This window comes from Callithrix jacchus, chromosome 6 (assembly GCF_049354715.1).
Source record: "Callithrix jacchus isolate 240 chromosome 6, calJac240_pri, whole genome shotgun sequence".
NCBI lineage: Eukaryota > Metazoa > Chordata > Mammalia > Primates > Cebidae > Callithrix > Callithrix jacchus.
Window position 1 is genome coordinate 141177307 of NC_133507.1, and position 18940 is coordinate 141196246.

At 57.9% G+C, this 18940-nt stretch overlaps 1 protein-coding gene across 48 annotated transcripts in view; it reads left to right on the forward strand.

Annotated features, from left to right (window-relative positions):
• The first annotated feature begins 593 nt into the window (after positions 1–593).
• Positions 594–18940, forward strand: part of SPEG (striated muscle enriched protein kinase) — a 58693-nt gene continuing 40346 nt past the window's right edge. For 4 of the 48 annotated variants that reach the window (XR_013519114.1, XM_035305847.3, XM_078328639.1 and 1 more), the window contains exons 1-8: positions 8073–8108; positions 9113–9155; positions 10027–10056; positions 10654–10743; positions 10826–11162; positions 13941–15238; positions 17213–17359; positions 17711–17893. Coding sequence is in view for 47 of the 48 variants with exons in the window: in XM_035305847.3 (XP_035161738.3) it covers positions 8076–8108; positions 9113–9155; positions 10027–10056; positions 10654–10743; positions 10826–11162; positions 13941–15238; positions 17213–17359; positions 17711–17893 (2161 nt within the window). In the remaining variant the exon portion in view is untranslated. Of the gene's footprint in view, positions 1121–7537; positions 7792–8072; positions 8109–8658; positions 9016–9112; positions 9156–10021; positions 10057–10653; positions 10744–10825; positions 11163–11548; positions 11687–12901; positions 12930–13940; positions 15239–17212; positions 17360–17710; positions 17894–18940 lie in introns of those variants that run through there. The other 44 variants (XM_035305848.3, XM_078328648.1, XM_078328630.1 and 41 more) reach the window with 31 other exon arrangements.

Consider the following 18940-nt stretch of genomic DNA (forward strand, 5'->3'; position numbering starts at 1 on the left):
TGTGCCGATTGCAACCCTATTCCACCACCCATTCTTACAGATGAAGACTTGGAGGTTGAGAGAGGTTTGGTGTCACCCAGCAAATAAGGGCAGGGCGCGCTGGGGCCCCAGTCCACCTGATTCCCAGGCTCCTGGTCTTACTGTTCGCCAGCTGTAATGGAGGTGCTGGGGGAGGCCAAAGTCCCTCTTCGGAACTGTCTGCTCACCTCCACTTGGGCCTGTCTCCCCATCCACCTCTCAGGCATCTCACCAGGACCGTTCCTCTTCCTCCCCTCCCAGCCGAGCCGAGCCGGGCAGGGATGAGGGGTCTGAGAGGAAGGAGGAAGGGAAATGGGACTGAGTCCAGGGGTAACCTGACTCCCTGCAGTGGGTCGTCTGGGGGCCAGGCGCGCTCGGAGGAGAGAGCCTGGAGCAAATACCCAGGGACTCTCTCAAGCTGGGCTGCGCTTAGGGCTCCTGGAGGGAGAGAAGGAGCCGAATGGAGTCAAGTCCCTCCTCTGCTGCCCCCTCCCTCCACTGCTCCCTCGCAACCCGAGCCGGGGGGCCTAAAAATAGCCCCCAGGCGCAATCGCCGGCCGCCCCGGTGACCTTCTGGGTAGCACAGGCCGAAGGCGGGCGGGCAGCAGGAAGGCAGGCCGCCGGCCCCCCAGACTCATCTCTCAGGGCACCGTCCCGCGGGTGCCCCCGTGGCCGCCCGGTTCCGGTGTCCCCCCAGCCCAGCTCTCAGTGGCCATGCAGAAATCCCGGGGCACGCGAGGCGAGGACGCGGGCATGAGGGCACCCCCCAGCCCCGGGGTGCCCCCGAAGAGGGCCAAGGTGGGGGCCGGCGGCGGGGCTCCTGCGGCCGTGGCCGGGGCGCCGGTCTTCCTGCGGACCCTGAAGAACGCGGCGGTGTGCGCGGGCAGCGACGTGCGTCTGCGGGTGGTGGTGAGCGGGACGCCCCAGCCCAGCCTCAGCTGGTTCCGGGATGGGCAGCTCCTGCCCGTGCCGACCCCTGAGCCCAGCTGCCTGTGGCTGCGGCGCTGCGGGGTGCAGGACGCCGGCGTGTACAGCTGCGCGGCCCAGAACGAGCGGGGCCAGGCCTCCTGCGAGGCGGTGCTCACAGTGCTGGAGGTCGGAGGTAATGGGCAGGTGGGGGCCGCGCCCGGTCGGGCGGGGTATTCGGAGGTAGAGAACGGCTGTCCAGGCCACGTGGGCGAGGTACTGGATACTGGTTCCTCCGCCTTCTTCCCAGGTGCCCTGGCTTCTTGGCTCCCGGCTCCAAAAGTGAGATCCACAGTCAAGTTCAGGGAAGGGGGTGTCAAGGTAGAGAGACTCTCCCCAAGAAAGTCAGAGGTCAAGGGTCAGCAAGCAGTTGGTAAACCAAGCCTGAGTGAGACCCACTCCCTCCTCTCAGGGAATTCTGGAGTGGAAGTTCTCATTCTCCTGTAGAGAGAAGCCTCCTGGGGGAAAGGGTCCCCTTCAGCTCCATAATTTAAACATGAGATCACCCTCCAATCAGCCCCTTAACAGGGGCTTGGGTGCATGTCTGAAGGAGGGGGCCAGCTCCTCTGGTCCAGGCCACTCTATTGAAGGGATGGCTGAGAGCTCCCTGCAGGCTACTGCTGTGGCAGGGTTGATGTGATCAGCTCTAGGCAGGGTGGAAGAGGCCTATGGGTGGCCACGTGTGAACAGGGTCCAAGGCAGGAGGAGGCGGAGCCAGGACCAGGCCTCATGGGCATGAGTGAGTGGTGGAGAATCCACATGCAGGCGTGTGCGTGCATGGGTGCTGTGGAGGGCTCTGGACTCTGAATGCTGGTGCAAACAGATGAGGGATGTGCACGTGGAGCTGGGATGGGACGCTCGTGGACCACGTCTACCTGAGCTTCCAGAGTGGATGTTTCCAGAGCATGGGAGGGGGATGCTTTGGAACAGCGCTTGGCCCCCACCCTTAGATTTCCAGGTGCAGTATGAAGAAAAGGCTGAGAGTCTGAGGCAGAAGGGGAGGGCAGGAGGCTGGGCCCAGTGTTCATGGTCCAGCTGGGGCTACCATGGGGGCCAGGTCAGGGATGTTAGCCTTGGGTTTGTTTTGAGGCTTCCTTTTTGATTTCCTCAGTCCTTGAGGAAACCAGATGGCTCTTCTCTAGACAAAGGCAGAGCCTTGGGAAACAGAATTCTGAGGAAGTGGACAACAGCTGAGGAAGATGGCAAGGAGGTGGGGGTTCACTCCTCTGGGCATTTTTAAGGGGAACATGTCACTCCCATGGGTGCTGTTGTGCAGGGGTAAATCCTTGGAGGAGGTGGAGGAGGCACAGGGAGGAAAGCCCTCAGCATCAGGTGGGTAAGAAGGCTCTAGGGCACAGCCGAGTCAGGAGAGGCAGCCAAGCTGGCCTCCCTATGTCAGCATCTCCTCTCCCCCAGCCCTGCCCTACCCACCCTCCTGGAGTCTCTGTGGCCAGGCCTGGGCTAGAGAGGACCAAGACTGGCTTCTCCTGGTTGGCCTAGCACCTGGACAGTTACAGGCTTCTGCAGCCTGGGGTCAGGGGATGGGGTGCATTCTAGCCAACTTCGGAGCTGGGGAAGGCGTGGACTCCTTGGGGGATCTCAGCTCTGGTCTCCCCAGGGGCAAAAGGGGCTGAAAATAGAATATAGATCAAAGGACAAGTTAGATGAGTTGATGAGAATATGATTCAGGGAGAGATTAGGGAAGGGAAAGAAAGAGCTGAGAAGGAGAGTAATAGTTATAATGTTTTAAAGTTGGAAGGGACCACAGAGAATTGCAGCTCCAAACACATCCTTTCACAGGTGAGGACACTGTGGGCCAAAGGTCAGGGAGAACTGCCTAGGACGTAGTAGTCTAGTTAGAGACAGAGCTAGTTATGGCCATCCCAGAGCTGAGAAGCCAGTCCTCCTGGTTTTGGCTCTGGGGGTTTTGTACTCCTCAAGAAGTTCTGAAGAGAGAGGAAGGCAGAGTGTTGGGAAAGTAGCTGCCACATGATTGGCCCAGGCCTGGCATTTTTCTAGATGGATACCTCCTGGCCTGCCTTGGTCCCTCATAGTGGGAAGGAGTGATGAGGTGTGCGAGCCGTTTGCTGAGCTCCTCAGCAGTCTTGGTGGCATGGTCAGCAGAGCTGAGCCTGGTTGGGTGTACCCACACAGAGGCCAGCCGGGCAGTGTGCAGGCTGGGCTGTTCCAGTAGAACAGCAGGCTTGAGAGGCTTGGGGTGAGAAAAGGGTCCTGCGTGCTGTGGGGCTGGATCCGGGGCCCTGTGACATTCATATGAGAACAGGAAGAGGGTTGGGCTGCAGCAAATCCCCTTTGAGAACATGTCCTGATTGTATAGATAGAAGGTGGCAGCACAGGTGGCAGCCTCGGTCTGTCCCATTGCAAATAACCATGTCTGTAACTATGACACCTATCCCACATGCTCTGGAGGAGGGAGAGGGTTTGCTTTGGTGATGGTTGGGAACTGACTGGGGAAATCTGGCTTCCTACCCCTTTTGTTGCCCACCCCACCAGCCCCTGCTCAGCTTCTGCTCCAGGGCAGCTGGGCAAGCAGCTCGGCATTGCTCACACTTACTCATGGAAAACTTTCTTGGTTGGAAACAACAACAGGAGGACTTCAGGGTACTCGAGGAAGCCAAGCAAGGACCTGGCTGCATAGGGAAGGACACGCTTTCCTGGCTGGTATTGTTGGCTCAACAAGACAGAGTGATGCCAGGTTCCTGGCACTCCTGAAGCTGGATATGTTAGCACAAGGATGGAAGGATTAGGCATGGCTCTGGAAGGTTGGGGCCATGAGAAGGCGAGTGGGCTACAGCCTGGAGAGTTTGGAGGATGGGAACTGGGATGGAGGGTGGTGCTGAGATTTGGGGGATGTAGAAATGAAGAAAGAACAGGAAACAAAGGGGCCGGGTATGGTGGCTCATGCCTGTAATCTCAGCACTTTGGGAGGCCAAGATGGGTGGATCACAAGGTCAGGAGTTTGAGACCAGCATGGCCAAGATGTTGAAACCCCGTCTCTATTAAAAATACAAAAATTAGCCAGGTATGGTGGCCGGCGCCTATAATCCCAGCTACTTGGGAGGCTGAGAATTGCTTCAACCCAGCAGGCGGAGGTTGCAGTGAGCCGAAATCACGCCATTTCACTCCAGCCTGGGTGACAGAGCAAGACTCTGTCTCAAAATAATAATAGAGAACAAAGATGGCAGAAATGCAGGATACCTGTAGAATCCTTAACATGTGAAGGCACCCTGCCTCATTAAATTATTTAATCTTCCAAACCCTAGCTTACTGTTATAACCATTATTCATGTAGGAAAATGGGTTCAAAGAGGAAATTTATCTAACTTCCCATGGCTAGTGAGGTGCCAGAGACAGGTCTGAAAGCCAGGTGTCTGAGTCTGGGTCCACACTTCCTGTCCATTGAAAGAGAAGTGTGGGAAGACTGTCAAGGATTTGTCACAGTTACCATCTTTCTCCTGTCAATATCTCCAAATACATCTCTGGCCTAGTCTCTAAGATAGGCAGGCATTCTTTTCAAAATATCAGGCTCCCACCTGCACGGGCTGAGAAGCTACATGCAAATTCACAGCAAGTGCTACCCTCAAAGCTATGGGTATGAGTGTGTGGCTGAAGGGCAGACCTGGACTAAAGAGCAGAGGGGAAGCAGAAGAGGGCACAGCCGAGAGAAGGGGCAAGCTGATGATGCTCACTTGTGTGTTAGCTGGGGCTTCATAGCCAGGGTCTAGAAGATTCTGGTGTTAATCAGAAGGGCCAAAGACCAATACATGGTAATGAACCATCCTGGGGACTTGAAGCCTTGGAGGGGAGAGCTTAGAGATAGGGAGAGAGGGCCAGTTTAGGCAAGGAAAGGGTGGAGGAATGTACCAGAATATACCAGAACCTGTGATGAGGAATATTCTGCAGTTATTATCTTTTTCACTGGGAATTTAGAATGTCTGGCTAGAGAAGCCAGGTGGAAACTAGTGTGGAGCTGGGAACAGGTGTGGAGAGTGGTAACATCCATTCGTGCCTAGTGCCCACCAGGGAGCCAAGGAGAGGCCAAAAGCAGAAGCAGAGAGGAGCTCTGGGACCCCCTCCTGGGGAATCCTGAGTGGAATGAGAGATGGTCAGTTTTCTGGCTGAAGACCTCTTGAAAAAGAGTCTGGGTTAGGGCAGAGAAGGGGGAAGTCTGAATGAATGGAAGCGGCTGCAGGAAGATTTACTGTCCTCATTCCTGTCACTGTTCATGCCCTCCCATATTTATTGAATGCCTACTATGTGCTTTTGATCCACAAGTCAGGGGGTTGGGGGAGACCAAAATTTATGTCCTCCAGGGGATTCCTTTCTAGTGAGGGGAGACAGACAATATGCAATAAACATAGTAAATAGGTAAACTGTACAGTATGCCAGAAATACAGAGCAGGGTGGTAAATGAGGGGAGGAGGGAGAAACTGAGTGGAGGCAGGAAAGAGGAGACAAAAGGGATGTGGGGTGGGAGCTTGTGGCTCTGAGTGGGGTCCATGTGAAAGATCAGGCATAGCATGAGGATTTGGATTTTCTCTGGTTAGAGGGCATTGCTGGTGGTGCAGAAATTGGAAGTCTGGGTTTGGGGAAGTGGCAAGGAGACATAACTGCCCAGCTATGGGAGAAAAATGGGGCAATCTGGGGCCAGCTGGGGAGGCCCACCTGGATAGCATGTTCCAGGCCAGCCCCTGAGGGGTGAGCAGTGCCGACCCAGGGCAGGAACACAGAATCCTGCCGGCCTCTCCTGGGCCCAGCTGTCCCGTCACTCACGCCCTCTGCCCATTGGTTATTTTTGCTACGGAATGTGCCAGCCCCTCGGATTCTCCTGGGGAACAGGGGCTCAAGTTACCCCCTCTCCTCACTCAGCTCCCCATCTGTGAGTGGGTGTGTTTAGGGGTGTATAGGGAAAGCACCCGTGGGTGTCCAGGATCCTCTGGCTAGAACGAGCATGGACACACATGTGCCCTCTCAGTACTTGTCCTTGTGCGTGTGTCTGTACTTGTAATTTGCTTTGATGGTCTAGAAAACAAGAACACCTGTATGCACCCAGAATGTACAAGACATGACCTAAACTTTAGAATAAAGGAGCAGCCAGGTGCTGTGGTTCATGCCTATGGGGAGCATTTGGGGAGGCCAATATGGGAGAATAGCTTGAACCCAGGAGATCAAGACCAGCTTGCGCAACATAATGAGACTTCATCTCTACCCAATATAAAAAAAAAAATTAGCTGGGCATGATGGCATGCATCTGTAGTCTCAGGTACCTGGGAGGCTGAGGTAGGGGGAATCTCTTGAGTCCACGAAGCCGAGGTTGCAGGGAGCCATGATGGCACCACTGTACTCCAGCCTGGACAACAGAGTGAGATCTAGTCTCTAAAAAAATAAAGAAATCTAAAATAAAATTTTAAAAAAGGAGCACAAACTCAAATAACTGCAGGGGTTAAGTAGAAACTGAAGATGAGGGAGGTGTTTTCAGCCCAAACATTGTGCAGGCTGAAAAAACCCAGGAGTCTCTCCCTGCATTTATTTTATTTTATTATTACTGTTTTTCAAGCAGAGTCTTGCGCTGTTGCCCAGGTTGGAGTGCAGTGGTGCAATCTCTGCTCACTACAACCTCCACCTCCTGGGCATAAGTGATTCTTAGGCATCTGCCTCCCTGCTGTATTTACTTTAGAGCCAGAGATTAAAGTATTCAGCTTGTGAGGCTGTCTGGCTCAGTCACAGTGGCTAGGTTGGAATCCTGGCTCCCTCAATTTATTGGCTGTGTGACCTTGGGCAAGTAACCTCTCTTTGTCTCAGTCTTCCTTCTCATCATGAGGATTAAATGAGCTCATTCACATAGAGTGCTTAGCACAATGCCTGGTACATACCAAACATGCAATCACTGTTAATAGTTACTTAATAGCCACCACTCAGAAACTAGGATTGGCACTACCTGTCCACACTGGGATGATAATTCCCATCTCCAGGACACGTGGAGTCCTAGAACCTGTATGGCTTTGGCTAAGTGACAGGACTTCTCTGAGACTCAGTCACTTGTCAGTGAAATGGGTATGGGATTATTCAAGAGGATTTCAAGCTCATGGGATTTTGCGAATGAGGTAACATTTGTAAAGTGCCTGGCACTTAGTAATTGCTAACGAAACAGCTATAACGGTCATGGGGAGGATAGAATTTTGTGTATGCAAAGTGTGCACAGGGCTGAGTAAGGAAGGCAGGGGTGGGGTGGAACACAAAAAATAATTTGGTGGGTTTGCTTACCTGTGAGTGAGAACTTTGGCCAGTTTTGTGAATAATGGGGGTACCTCTGTGCACCCTAGCTTGTGTGTGTCAATGTATTCTGGGTAGGTGGCCGCGTAGGGGACAATCGAGAAATTCGAGGTAAGGCGAGATAAAGCCCTCTCTGGCTTTCTTGAGAAGCCTGGGGGTTTTCACAGTCTGAGTTCCCACCAGCCAGGACCCTTGCCCTGCATTTGACCTAGGCGCCCCCACCGGCGCTGTGCCCTTCGGCGAGTTTGGTTCTGCCTGGCACAGTGTGTGTGGGTGCATGTTTGTGGAATGAGCAAGTCGAGATGCTGCTGACCTTCCAGAGAAGCCCCGCGGGGGGAGCTGAGGGTGGGAGGAGGCCGCGCTGGGCTGCCAGAAAGTGGCCTGAGCTAGAGGCCACTGCACCCCTTTCTGTGCCTCAGTTTCCTCATGAGCCTAGGCCCCAGGAAGCAGATGCAGGGTGGGGGTGCGCCGCTCTCGGCGTCAGGACGTGGCTGGTGGCTGCATGGGAAGGCAGGTGAGGGCCGCCCCAGGGGAAGCAGGGGGACAGAACAAGGAAGGGGCGCCAGGTGGGGTGCAGGCTGGCGGGGGAGGGGCGGACTCCAGCGCCGCCGCCGCCGCTGCCGCTGCCGCTGCCGTCGCCGCCTTACCCCCACCCGACTCCCGAGGCCCCAGGCTCCTTCCGCCACCCGCGCCGGCTCCCGCCCGCTCCCCAGCTCGCCCCCGGCCCCGCCTCCGACTCCGCCCCGCCCCCGCCCGTCCCCTCCTCGCCCGGCCGCCGGCCCGGCCCCCTCCCCCGCCATGAAGAAGCTGTGGGTGAAGAAGCGTTTCCAGGTGAGGGCTCCGGGGGCGGGCGGCGCCGGGAGGGGGCAGGGAGGGCTGGCGCCCCGGAGGGAGGGCGGGTCACCGCGGCTGGTCCCGGGGGAGGGGGCGCTGGAGCGGCGCCTGCCCCACCCGAGCCCCGCTGAGGGCGGCCAGCCAGGCGCGATCTGGGGGCGCCCCGGTCTGCGTTCTGAGCGCGCAGGCCCCTCCCCGCTCTGAAAGACAGACCCCTTCTTCCCCGATCGCCCGCAATCCCCGCGACCACCGAGGGAGGCCCCCGCTGCAGCGTTCGGCGTGGAGCGCCCACTTGCTTCTTTGCCACCTCTTCTTCTCTTTCCTCTGGCCAACCCGAACCCCGGGTCCCGGCCCCCCGCCCGGCCTGCCCCAGCCCCCCACTCTGGAGCCTTCCATCTTCCGGAGCTCCTGAAAGCAACGCACAGGGATCCGCGCTGAGCTCAATACATTCCCCAAGCCCTGCCCTATCCTCCGCGCACCCGGGCCTCCTGCATTCTTGAAGCTCTGACCCTATGCCCCCCCTCATCCCTCCCCCACCCCTTGACACCTATCCAGGTATCTGTCCGTCCCCCAGCAGGAATCTATGCCCTCGTTCCTCCATCTCCCAGTCGCTCAAACACCCCGCCCCCCGCACCCCCATCTTCTCCTCCTCACTGAGCCTGACTATCTTGTCTTCTATCTTCTTTTTCTGGGGCTGTTGCCCTGGTCCCGGGCTGAAAGCCTCTGTCCAGTGGGGAGTCCCAGCTTCCACCTGCAGCCTGTTGTTCTCTCCTTCCTCCCCTGCTGCTCCTCCCAAGAGTCCAGATGGGTACCCTGGAAGAAGGCAGGAGAGCCATTCCCTACAGGGGAAGCTGGTCACTCTGGGTCTCTGCCCACCTTTCCTCTCACACACACTGGCCAGGGAGTGAGTTTCCGCTTGATGTCGCAGGTCTGGATGGGAGGCATGGGGACCTTAGGAACAAGCCTCCCCTCAACTACTCATTCTGGCTTTTCTCTTTCAGAAAACCGGCCATTCCCGCCGGGCCTTTGGCCGACTCACCCATGGTGCGTGGACCGTGGGCGTCCCTGCTCTAGCCCATGCCCATTCCTCCTCTTGGTCCCTGTCCCTCTGTGAGGCATTGAGGCCCTGAAGGCAGCCCATGAGACATGGGACCCTCCCACACACCCCCACGCTCATCTACCCACCCACCTGAGAAGGCCCCCTGTCCCTACAGCTGAGAGAGGACCTGGCCGCCGGGAGGGCAGCTCGCTAGTACACCCCTGCATGGGCTGGGTACCCTGTTCTCCATGCCAGGCCTAGTGGGGAGGAGTTCATTCCCATGCTTTGGCAACCAGTACATGGCTTCTTCTCATGGCACCCAGAGGGAAACTGAGGCACAGAAGCTGATAGAATCTGGGAAAGTTGAAAATACGCCCAGGAACCTTTGCTCTAAGCTAACCACTGGGCATTTTTGAGGATGATTCAACAGTAGAAGAAAAGGGACCTTGAGGAAGGTGCCTGTCACATCATGATGCAGACAGATAAGGGGTTGGTTTGCAAGGAGGGGTCGAAGCATAAGGCAAGTATTGCAATAGAGGGTAGGCCTGACCCCTAATGGGGGAGGCCCAGGTCTGTGGCTGGATTGGACATAAGCAAGTGTGTGTGTGTGTATGTGTGTGTGTGTCCAGTGGCAGCACCAGTAAGTGCCAAGGGTACCAGAACCACTGGGGCAGCTGGAATAACCAGCCCAAGTATGGGGGTCCTAGTGCTGGGCATATCCCAGGTATCTCCCTCCCCACCCATTGCCATAGGGCACCTCTGGGCACTGAGTACCTCACACCCCCTCTGTCCTGCCTGCCCTCCATGCCCTACCCCACAAACGCTCTGATAACAGTCTGTCCCTGTCTCTCTCCTGCTGCTCCTATGGAAGCGAAGTTTTCCGCTCCTGCAGAAAGCAAAGTTACGGTAGGAAACTGGTTCCTGCTCTAGCCCCCGCCCCGCGTCTCCCCTTTTCCCATCTGGCCCTGGCCTCTCCTCACCCTGCCTCGGCTGCACCCTATGCCTTCCAGCTGGTTTGGGGTAGAGGACAGGCTGGCCCTGTGGTTGGTTGAATGCCCTGGCAGTACGACTCTGAGGTGACTCCTCTTTGTTCCCGGGGTACTGGAACCCAGACTTTAGAGCCTTGGAACCAAGGACTTGATGATTTTGGGGGCTGCACAGGGGCTTAAGCTTTCACTGAAAAGGGGAGAGGGAGAAGGGAGGAGGCCCTGATCATCCATTAAGAAATTGACTGTCAGAGAGGGGGTGGCAGTTTGGAGGGCCCTATGGAGGTAAATGTGAGTACCCAGGGGCCCAGAGATGAAGCCTGGGCGCTGGTATGGGAGGGGTTATCCTGAGCAGCCCAGGCTGGGCAGGGGATGTGGGGAGCAAAAGAGAGGAGGTGCTGGCAGCCCTGCCAGTGAGAAGATGGAGCCTGCTGTTGGCGGGGAGGCAGGAGGCGACAGGGAAGAGTTGGAGGCAGAGGGAGGAGGGCCCTGCCCACACAGACCCCTTCTTCTCCAGACTCAGAGACAGCTGAGGATGACATCAGCGATGTGCAGGGGACCCAGCGCCTGGAGCTTCGGGATGACGGGGCCTTCAGCACCCCCACGGGTGAGCTCCTGCGGTGTACAAAGAGCAGGCAGGCGGGTTTCCCACAAGGGGTGCCTCGGTCTCACGGTGCTCCTTTCTCTAGGGGGCTCTGACACCCTGGTGGGCACCTCCCTGGACACACCCCCGACCTCCGTGACAGGGACCTCAGAGGAGCAAGTGAGCTGGTGGGGCAGCGGGCAGACGGTCCTGGAGCAGGAAGCGGGCAGTGGGGGTGGCACCCGCCGCCTCCCGGGCAGCCCAAGGCAAGCACAGGCAACCGGGGCCGGGCCACGGCACCTGGGGGTGGAGCCGCTGGTGCGGGCATCTCGAGCTAATCTGGTGGGCGCAAGCTGGGGGTCAGAGGATAGCCTTTCCGTGGCCAGTGACCTGTACGGCAGCGCATTCAGCCTGTACAGAGGACGGGCGCTCTCGATCCACGTGTAAGTAATGGCCTTACCTGGGCCTGCACTGCCCCATCTCACCACGCTGTCCTGCGCTGCCCTCACTGCTCCGTCAGCCTCCACCCATCACCCTTCCCCATCCATCTCTCTGTGCACTTCTTCACCCCCTGCTGCCACTCCATCTTCCCACACTGCTCCCTCCTCCTCCTGAGCCATCACCGCCCACATCGCCCTGCTCCCACCTGTCCTGGCTCACTGTGCCATCTCCACGGTCTCCTGGACCTTTCTGTCCCTTCCTTGTCTCCTCCAAGATCTTCAGTTTCTCAGGGGCCCTCTTCTGCCTCACCCATTCAGGCTCCAGTTGTCCCCAGGATCCCTCCCCCCACCCGGGGGCCCCCTCCGTGCCTGCTGTCTCAGCAGCTGCTGCCTTTTCATCTCTGCACATTCCTGTTCCCATGTGGGCCTTTTTCTGGGAGGAACAGAACCTTTCCACACGGCAGCTCCCGGGAGAGCAGGAGAGAGCAGGGGAGCAAGCAAGCAAGCAGGAGAGAGAAGAGTGTGAGGTGGCCAGGGGCAGATGGGGCAAGGGGCCTGTGAAAGCAGGAGGCCGTGGGCTGGGGGTGGCAGGGGGCTGGGAAAGGAAGGAGCTGGCAATGGGGCCAGGTTGGAGGGAGGGGGGCAGTGAGGGTGGCAGGGGTCTTGCAACGATTTCTCTCATAAAAACTCCTAAGTTCCCGACGGTGGGGTTCAAGGTTGTCCTGGGAGGGGGTGTGAGAAGTGGACATGGAGTGAGGCACTGGAGCCATTTTTGGATATCTGGGGCTGGCAGATACAGGAGGAAGTGCTAGAGTGGAAGAGGGGAGTGGCTGAGGATAGAGATACTGGGGACATTTGGGGAGCTGAGGGGGCCCTGGTTTGTGATGGGTATGGGTGTGGGGGGCAGGTACCTTCATGGAGGAGAAAGAAGTGGCCTGGTGGGGGAGGCTGTTTTGAGGGTGGGTAGAGTGGCTAGTGGTGGGCAGGGGAGAGGGCCAGGGCCAGGGAGAGTCTCCCTTGGCTTATCTTGTTGGCCTTACCCGGCACTCCTGTGCCCTGGACTCGCCTTTCCCTCCCTGCCTTTCTTTACCAGGCCCCAGCCAGAGCCTGGAGTTGCTATGGCAACTTCGGAGGAACCCATTTCCTTAGTGATGTCTGTGGTACAGAGCCTGGCCTGGAGCTCAGAGCTGCCGGCAAGAGGCCTCCTCTGCTGTCCTCAATTTCTCTCCAGGCCTCAGCTCCCAGAGGCCCTTCCCTGGGGACTCTGCCGCCCTTCCCCTAGAGTAGACACTGCCTCCCTAGAGGTGGCCGGCTGGGGTTTCTGCCCCACAGGGCACTCTGCATTGCCACCACCCCTTTTAGCCCCAGTCAGAGGTGGGTCTGTCGTATGGGTGGCTGACCCAAGTAGGCTAAAACATCCTTAACTCAGACCCCGAGAACTGCTCGTGGCTGGTACCCCACTACTTGTCTTCCCTTCTGTGGCCCTGGGAACCCAGACACTTTGGAGGGAATAGGGCTCAGAATTCCGACTGCCTGGGTTTCAACCCTAGCACCAATAATTTCCCAGCTGTGTCACCTTGGTAAGGCACTTAACCTTTTTTATGCCTCAGTTTCTTCATCTGTAAATGGGGGTGATCACAGTTCCTACCTCACAGGGTTGTTGTGGGCATTAAGACTCAATGCATTTTAAGAACTTGGTACAAGCCTGGCACACAGGAAATACTGAATGAGCCATTTTACAGGTTTTTATTAAGCTCTCCGATGTGTCAGGTATGAAAATACCTCTAATTCCTTTCTTTCTTTTTCTTTTCTTTTTTTTTTTTTCTAATCTTTATGTGTGATGTGCCCCCTTACCCCCTGGAGGGTCCAGATGGGGAAAACAGACCCAGCTCTTGGGCATCAAAGCTCTGTTAAGCGAACGGGATACTCTGGGGTGACCGGCTCCTTCCCTCCTCCTCTTCTCCCACACTCCCTGTTCAGGCCCACTTAGTAGCTATTTCTGAGCTGAGTTATTTCAGAGCATACCCCTGTGGGGGGCCTTCTGTGCTTCTCAGGGGGATTTCCAAGCACTCAAGATAGCTTTCCCAGGGGAAGTGCAAGGCAAAGGCCTATCCTGGGGGCAGACTGAGCAGGGGGACTAGGATCCTGGGCATCCCGTCGCCACCTGCTGTGTCCCATCAGTGCTGGTGGTGGCGGCAGGGATGGGCTCAGGTCTACACAGCAGCCAGGAAATCCTAGAGATAGTCCACTGCTCCCCAAAGGCTTGTGCCAGGTCCAGGAGGCTGTTACTTGGCTTCTAGGGGCCACCAGGAGGGGGTGTGCCCTGCTGAGGATGGGCAGGGGTGTGGGGACCAGCTGGGGGCTGGAATGAGTGGGAGGCTGCATTCCTGAGGGCGCCCCTCCCCACCCCACCCTCTTGTCTTTCCTCCCCAATTCATCCTTTGGGTCCTAAGCTTCATTCTTTTCTCTCCCTCATGCTTAGTTCTGTTTCCGCTGTTTCTTGGCTTCCAGGACTGGGGGAAGGAGGCTGGCCCGAGTCTTGGGGCTGAGTCCATAACAAGACCCAGCCACTGGCCCAGTCTTGTGGTTCCAGAGCAGCCAGCCTCTCCCCCAGCACCTGCTCTGGCTGTGCGCTCCTTGTGGGGGCGGGGGGAAGAGGATCTGGCCCATGTCACCCCAAAGCCTGCCCAGCATGCCCACCACCCAATCCCTGTCACAAGCTAAGAGTCTAGGAGGGGAGGCCTACTGAATCCTCGACCCCTCTCCGTCTTGGTTCTGCAGCAGCGTCCCTCAGAGCGGGTTGCGCAGGGAGGAGCCCGACCTTCAGCCTCAGCTGGCCAGCGAAGCCCCGCGCCGTCCGGCCCAGCCACTTCCCTCCAAATCCGCGCTGCTTCCCCCACCGTCCCCTCGGGTGGGGAAGCGGTCCCCACCGGGACCCTCGGCCCAGCCCGCGGCCACCACCACGTCACCCCACCGCCGCACTCAGGAGCCAGTGCTGCCCGAGGACACCACTGCGGAAGAGAAGCGGGGGAAGAAGTCCAAGTCGTCTGGGCCCTCCCTGGCTGGCACCGCGGAATCCCGACCCCAGACGCCGCTGAGCGAGGCCTCCGGCCGCCTGTCGGCGCTGGGCCGTTCGCCTAGGCTGGTGCGCGCCGGCTCCCGCATCCTGGACAAGCTGCAGTTCTTCGAGGAGCGACGGCGCAGCCTGGAGCGCAGCGACTCGCCGCCGGCGCCCCTGCGGCCCTGGGTGCCCCTGCGCAAGGCCCGCTCTCTGGAACAGCCCAAGTCGGAGCGCGGCGCGCCGTGGGGCACCCCCGGAGCCTCGCAGGAAGAGCTGCGGGCGCCGGGCAGCGTGGCCGAGCGGCGCCGCCTGTTCCAGCAGAAAGCAGCCTCGCTGGACGAGCGCACACGGCAGCGCAGCCCGGCCTCCGACCTCGAGCTGCGCTTCGCCCAGGAGCTGGGCCGCATCCGCCGCTCCACGTCGCGGGAGGAGCTAGTGCGTTCGCACGAGTCCTTGCGCGCCACGCTGCAGCGCGCGCCGTCCCCTCGAGAGCCCGGCGAGCCCCCGCTCTTCTCTCGGCCCTCCACCCCCAAGACTTCGCGGGCCGTGAGCCCTGCCGCCACCCAGCCGCCCCCTCCAAGCAGCGCGGGGAAGCCTGGGGACGAGCCTGGGAGGCCCAGGAGCCGCGGGCCGGCGGGCAGGACGGAGCCGGGGGAAGGCCCGCAGCAGGAAGTTAGGCGTCGGGACCAATTCCCGCTGACCCGGAGCAGAGCCATCCAGGAGTGCAGGAGCCCCGTGCCGCCCCCCGCCGCCGATCCCCCCGAGGCCAGGACGAAGGCCCCCCCTGGTCGGAAGCGGGAGCCCCCGGCGCAGGCCGTGCGCTTCCTGCCCTGGGCCACCCCGGGCCTGGAAGGCGCTGCTGTACCCCAGACCTTGGAGAAGAACAGGGCGGGGCCCGAGGCAGAGAAGAGGCTGCGCAGAGGGCCAGAGGAAGACGGTCCCTGGGGGCTCTGGGACCGCCGAGGGGCCCGCAGCCAGGGCAAAGGTCGCCGGGCCCGACCCACCTCCCCTGAGCTCGGTAAGGCGTCAGGGAGGGCTGACAAGGTGCCTGGATGCGGGTTGGTATGGGGTGCGTTTGGGGAGATCAAGACTGCTCAGCAGGTGCCGGGGGTTGGGGGTTTTGCCTAGAGCTGCTAGTCAGCTGCAAGGGTGGGTTTGCCAGAGAAGGCACGGACACAGGGTGGACACAGAGTGAAGGATTGTGAAGGTCCTTGTGCTAGGACTTCCACTGGTGAGGCCGACTGTGACTGTTGTGATGGAGGCTGGGTGAGGCTGAGATGTGAGCTAAGACTGGTGCCTAGATGCCCACCATAGCTCCCCTGGGTCCAGTGGCCTGCCAGGTTGTCGGATCAAGGACCTCTAATGGATGAATGCACTGGTGGGAACCTAAGGACCCCCTCCATAACCCCAATCCCTCTGTGCAGGAGAGATGGTAGATGGTCTCAAATAATTTGCAGATCCCTGTTACAGACACACTTTGGGCCAGAGAACTCTTTACTCTGCCCCTCCCAACCAGGCACCATCCCCTGACCCTTGTGTAGCCAGGGAGCCTTCCCTTCTAGCCTCCTCACCCAGGCTTACACCCTGCATGACTGAGCTGACTGTGGTCCCTACACATGCCTGCCTGTGTTTTCTCCCAACCTTCCCAAGGGTGATGACCAACATCACCAACAGAATGCCTCTGCACCCCATCCCTCATCCTGCACATCATCTCGAGGCCCATGCCTGCAACCAGGTAGAGGAAGCCGTCCTTGACCCACTTCCACAGCTCCTCCAGGATAGATGCCTCTGACTGCTGCTCCTGGGAGACCCTGCCAGGATCTCTCTCATTGCACTTACTACTCTGTGTTTTTCTTCATCAAAATTGTTTTGCATTTAAGTATTACCACCTCAGAATCTTTAGAGATGAGTAGGCCCCTGCCCATCATCCTCCTGGTCACCATTACTGCAGACACACAGCCATGTGCCAGCATTGTGTTAACTAGGACCTTATTTCATTTCACCCTTCTCCTTTTTAATGGCCCTGGCCCCAGGGCAGGGGCCAGATCCCCAAGGTGCACACAAGGCTGGCCAATTCACGAAGTCAGTGAAATCTGTCTTTAGCCATCCTCTAAATGTCAGCTTCAGATGCTCTTATTCCCACCATCTTACAGATAACAAAACTGAGGCTCAGAGAATCTATCTCATTTGCCCAAGGTTTTGTAGCTAGAAAACAGCAGAATTGGGATTCTCACTGCTTTTTTGGCTGTGTACATTGTCCTTTATCTAGCTTACAGAAAGTCAGAGTTGGAGAATGCCCAGAGATCCATGACAGTGGAGTGCTATCATCTCTCAGTATGTATGAGCTTCCTGTAAGCAAGGACCACGTTGACCTCCCTCTAGTGTTCTTGGTACCCATACAGTACTCAGTATGCTGAGAGTACAGGGTCACTGTTCGGTGATTGGATGAAATCAAAGCTGATTTTTGTAGGCCTCTCAGACCTGCCTGCCATTCCCTCTTTTAAATCTGATGGCTTCACACATTTGACAGTTCACCTCGTGTTGGCCTGTGATACCACTGTTATTGCTTAAATCTTGGGCTGCTGTTAGCTTGTCCTCTGTCCACTTGGAAGTTTACACAATCTTGTGCACCTCCGAGTGCCTTGCCAGGGCCTAGGACACCATACACAGTGACTGCTGTATTGAAGCTATACACAGTGCAGTCCTGTCTTCCTCCAGAAGCCAACACTCTAATTGCAGATGAAGCTGAGGAACAGCCAGACTAACATGGAGTCAAGGCTGCCCTGGCCTGTTTGAGAATGCTTCTTCTGAATTCCTTTGTTCCCTGTCTAAGGATATTCAGGAGGCAGACCCTCTTCTCTCCGAGTCCCTGCTTTCTAGAAGCCCCTCTGTCTGGGTTTGGCTTTCTAGGATACAGGCTGCCAGGGCTCCCTCTCTCCCCGGTCATCCCTGCAGGGATCATGGCCCCTTACCCCGTTACCCCTGTGTCCAGCAGAGTCTTCGGATGACTCCTATGTGTCTGCTGGAGAAGAGCCCCTAGAGGCCCCTGTGTTTGAGATCCCCCTGCAAAATGTGGTGGTGGCACCAGGGACAGATGTGCTGCTCAAGTGTATCGTCACTGCCAACCCACAGCCCCAAGGTGAGCTCCAGGGCTGGGCCAAGGTGAGGTGAGGTCAAGGTTGGGAGGGGGCATGTGAGAAGGGAAAGGGAGGTTCCCCTGGACTCCTCTGAGGGAGGGGTGGGAAGTAGGGGAACTATCCCCTCCATGGGGGCTGCCATGACTGGTATGTGTGTTCAGGGACATTTCCCAGGATCCCCGAGAAAAGAGAGGGCAACCTGGGCTTCCCGAAATGAGGGTGGACTCCTCTGAATTCCCTGAGGTTCTGAAAGGAGAGGTTTGGGCTCCTGTGTGTTGTGTGGGGTAGGAGTGAGAGATTTTCGGTGGGTGCCTGTGGGCTGTGGCAAGCTGGGTCCCCGTGCCTCCCCACAGTGTCCTGGCACAAGGATGGTTCAGCACTGCACAGCGAGGGCCGCCTCCTCCTCCGGGCTGAGGGTGAGCGCCACACCCTGCTGCTCAGGGAGGCCCGGGTTGCAGACGCTGGGAACTACATGGCCACTGCCACCAACGAGCTGGGCCAGGCCACCTGTGCTGCCTCGCTGACTGTGAGACCCGGTAGGGAGCCTGTCAACCGTGGGGCTGGGTGGGGGCGAGCCGTGACTCTTCCCTGTGGTTCCGAGGCCCCAACCCCCACCCCTTTCCACTCTCAGTCTTGGGCTTGGGCTCCTGCCAGCGTGCACCGTCCACCGTCCGTCCGTGCAGTCCCTTCTCTGTATTGGCGCTCTGGTGAAAGCGTTTTTAATGGCCCTGGCCTCAGGGCAGGGGCCAAATCCCCAAGGTGCACACAAGGCTGGCCAATTCATGAAGTCAGTGAAATTTGTCTTTAGCCATCCTCTAAATGCCAGCCTCCCATGGCATTTCCCTGAACAGGGTCCTATGGGGAAAGCAAATCGTCCTTGAGTTTCCGAGACAAAGTCTCTCTGCTCACAGTGCTTAAGATCCACCAGGAGCTTTCTGAGGTCATTTCCCCTGTAAGACAGTTCCCCCTCCCAGTAAAAAGAGATGCTTTCGAGTGCCACAAGCCACCTCTCCCCTCCTTTTCTTGAACCCAAAGTCGTAAAAAGGGTACAGCCAGGAGCACCTCTCAGGGGCTGGCATTGCCGAGGCCGCCTTGTTTTCTATTTTTGTGAAAGCCCTTACTTGGTGTCAGACTACTTTCTTTGGGATTCAGCCCAGTTTCTTTCTGGTTCCGCTGGATCAGTGTCAGTGTGCATGGCCATTTCAGCTCATTCAGCTCGCTGGGCCTGACAATCCCCTGGGCCTGGAGAAGTGAGGATGGTCAGGGGATGTTCCAGGAGGAAAACACACTCAGCCCTCAAGGGGGTTAGCATTGGCTGACCAGATCTGGATCAGAAGACCTAGATCAGGGGACAGTGCGGGGCAGATGAATATAGTGCGGAGGACATCCGAGCAGTCGCTTCATGTTCTCGGATGCCTGCGCCGAGAGTTGTTGGAGCCCTGAAGGAGGCTGGGATTTAGACCGGCACGGGGAAGGCAGGACATGCCAAGAGAGGGAACAGCACATGCTGTTCTGTCCCTTTCTTCCACGAAGGGCTGCAGGAGACAAGACGGCAGAGCCTGTGTGCCCGGCCCAGGGCCTCA